The following is a 1,082-nucleotide window of genomic DNA, read 5'->3' as shown; positions in this document are numbered from 1 at the left end:
GGCTTGTTTACTAGGAAACAGGTGACGTTGTTCAAGGCGTCGTTGGCTACAAAAGACCGCCGGATGGAGACTGTGCTGTATTCCAGCGAGGAACTCAAGGACGATGAGCTGATATTGGGCGTACCAGACATGATTGCACTGGGTATCTTCGATGCATGTAAGTGCCAGTTCCATGTGGAGAGCTGTTACAAGGTCAATGCGGTGTCACTGGTGGAGGAGAAGTCAGACCAAGACTTGTTGGCGGTTGCGAAGCAACTGATAACAGATATGACGTCTCATCTGGAAGGTGTTGTTAGAGAGAGGCTTTGGGGTTTGTTACAAAAACATTCGAAGTGTTGGTTGCGGCCAAGGACAGGCAGAACACGGCATAGCGTGGAGTTCGAAGTAGACGGGAAGCCGGTGAAGCATACGTTGAAGCCGTTAAGACCAGAATTACGAGAGGAACTAGATAAGCAGATAGACGACATGTTGAGCATGGGTGTGATACAACCTAGTAATTCCTCGTGGGGAGCGAGACCGGTGTTTGTACGTAAGAAAACTGGTGAGTGGAGAATCTGTATCGACTACCGAGCGTTGAACAAGGGGATGACGTTGAAGGCCTACCCGATACCGTTGCTGTGGGAGCAACTGCAGGTAGCGGCCGGTCACAAGTATTATGTGTGTCTAGACTGTAATCATGGCTTTTGGAATGTACCCCAGGGTGAATACGTGAAGCAGGAAGCAAAGCTGTTAGGGTTCATTGTAAGCGAGGAAGGCATCAAGCCGGACCCGAAGAAGGTGGCGGACCTGATGAGAGTGGAAGCTCCGTGAAACGTAAGAGAACTGAGGTCGTTCTTGGGTTCTGTGACTTACCTCAAGAGGCATATTCCATAGTTCGCGAGTAGAGTTGCTGGCATGATTGACTTGCTCAAAAAGAAGACTGAGTTTGTTTGGAGTGAGGCACGAGAGGAGGAGTTCCAGAGTATCAAGAAGTCGGTGGCCGAGTGTGTGTTGCTAGCCGCGCCGGCAGACATTGGAGAGTTCGTGCTAACGACGGACGCCAGTGATCGGGCGATAGCGCCATGCTAGAGCAGAAGCAGGCT

General features: G+C 50.7%; 1 protein-coding gene across 1 annotated transcript; it reads left to right on the top strand.

The window, feature by feature from the left end:
* Positions 1-63: 63 nt before the first annotated feature.
* GNI_238910 (putative RNA-directed DNA polymerase) lies at positions 64-1,068 on the top strand (the record flags this gene model as incomplete). The annotated part of the gene is made up of 2 exons (XM_011136485.1): positions 64-806; positions 885-1,068. The coding sequence occupies 2 exons, from the start codon at positions 64-66 to the stop codon at positions 1,066-1,068; spliced, it is 927 nt and encodes a 308-aa protein (XP_011134787.1).
* Between the last annotated feature and the right edge of the window lie 14 nt (positions 1,069-1,082).

This window comes from Gregarina niphandrodes (assembly GCF_000223845.1).
Source record: "Gregarina niphandrodes unplaced genomic scaffold scaffold00938, whole genome shotgun sequence".
In the NCBI taxonomy this organism is placed as follows: domain Eukaryota; phylum Apicomplexa; class Conoidasida; order Eugregarinorida; family Gregarinidae; genus Gregarina; species Gregarina niphandrodes.
This window is presented reverse-complemented; position numbering and strand designations above follow the sequence as displayed.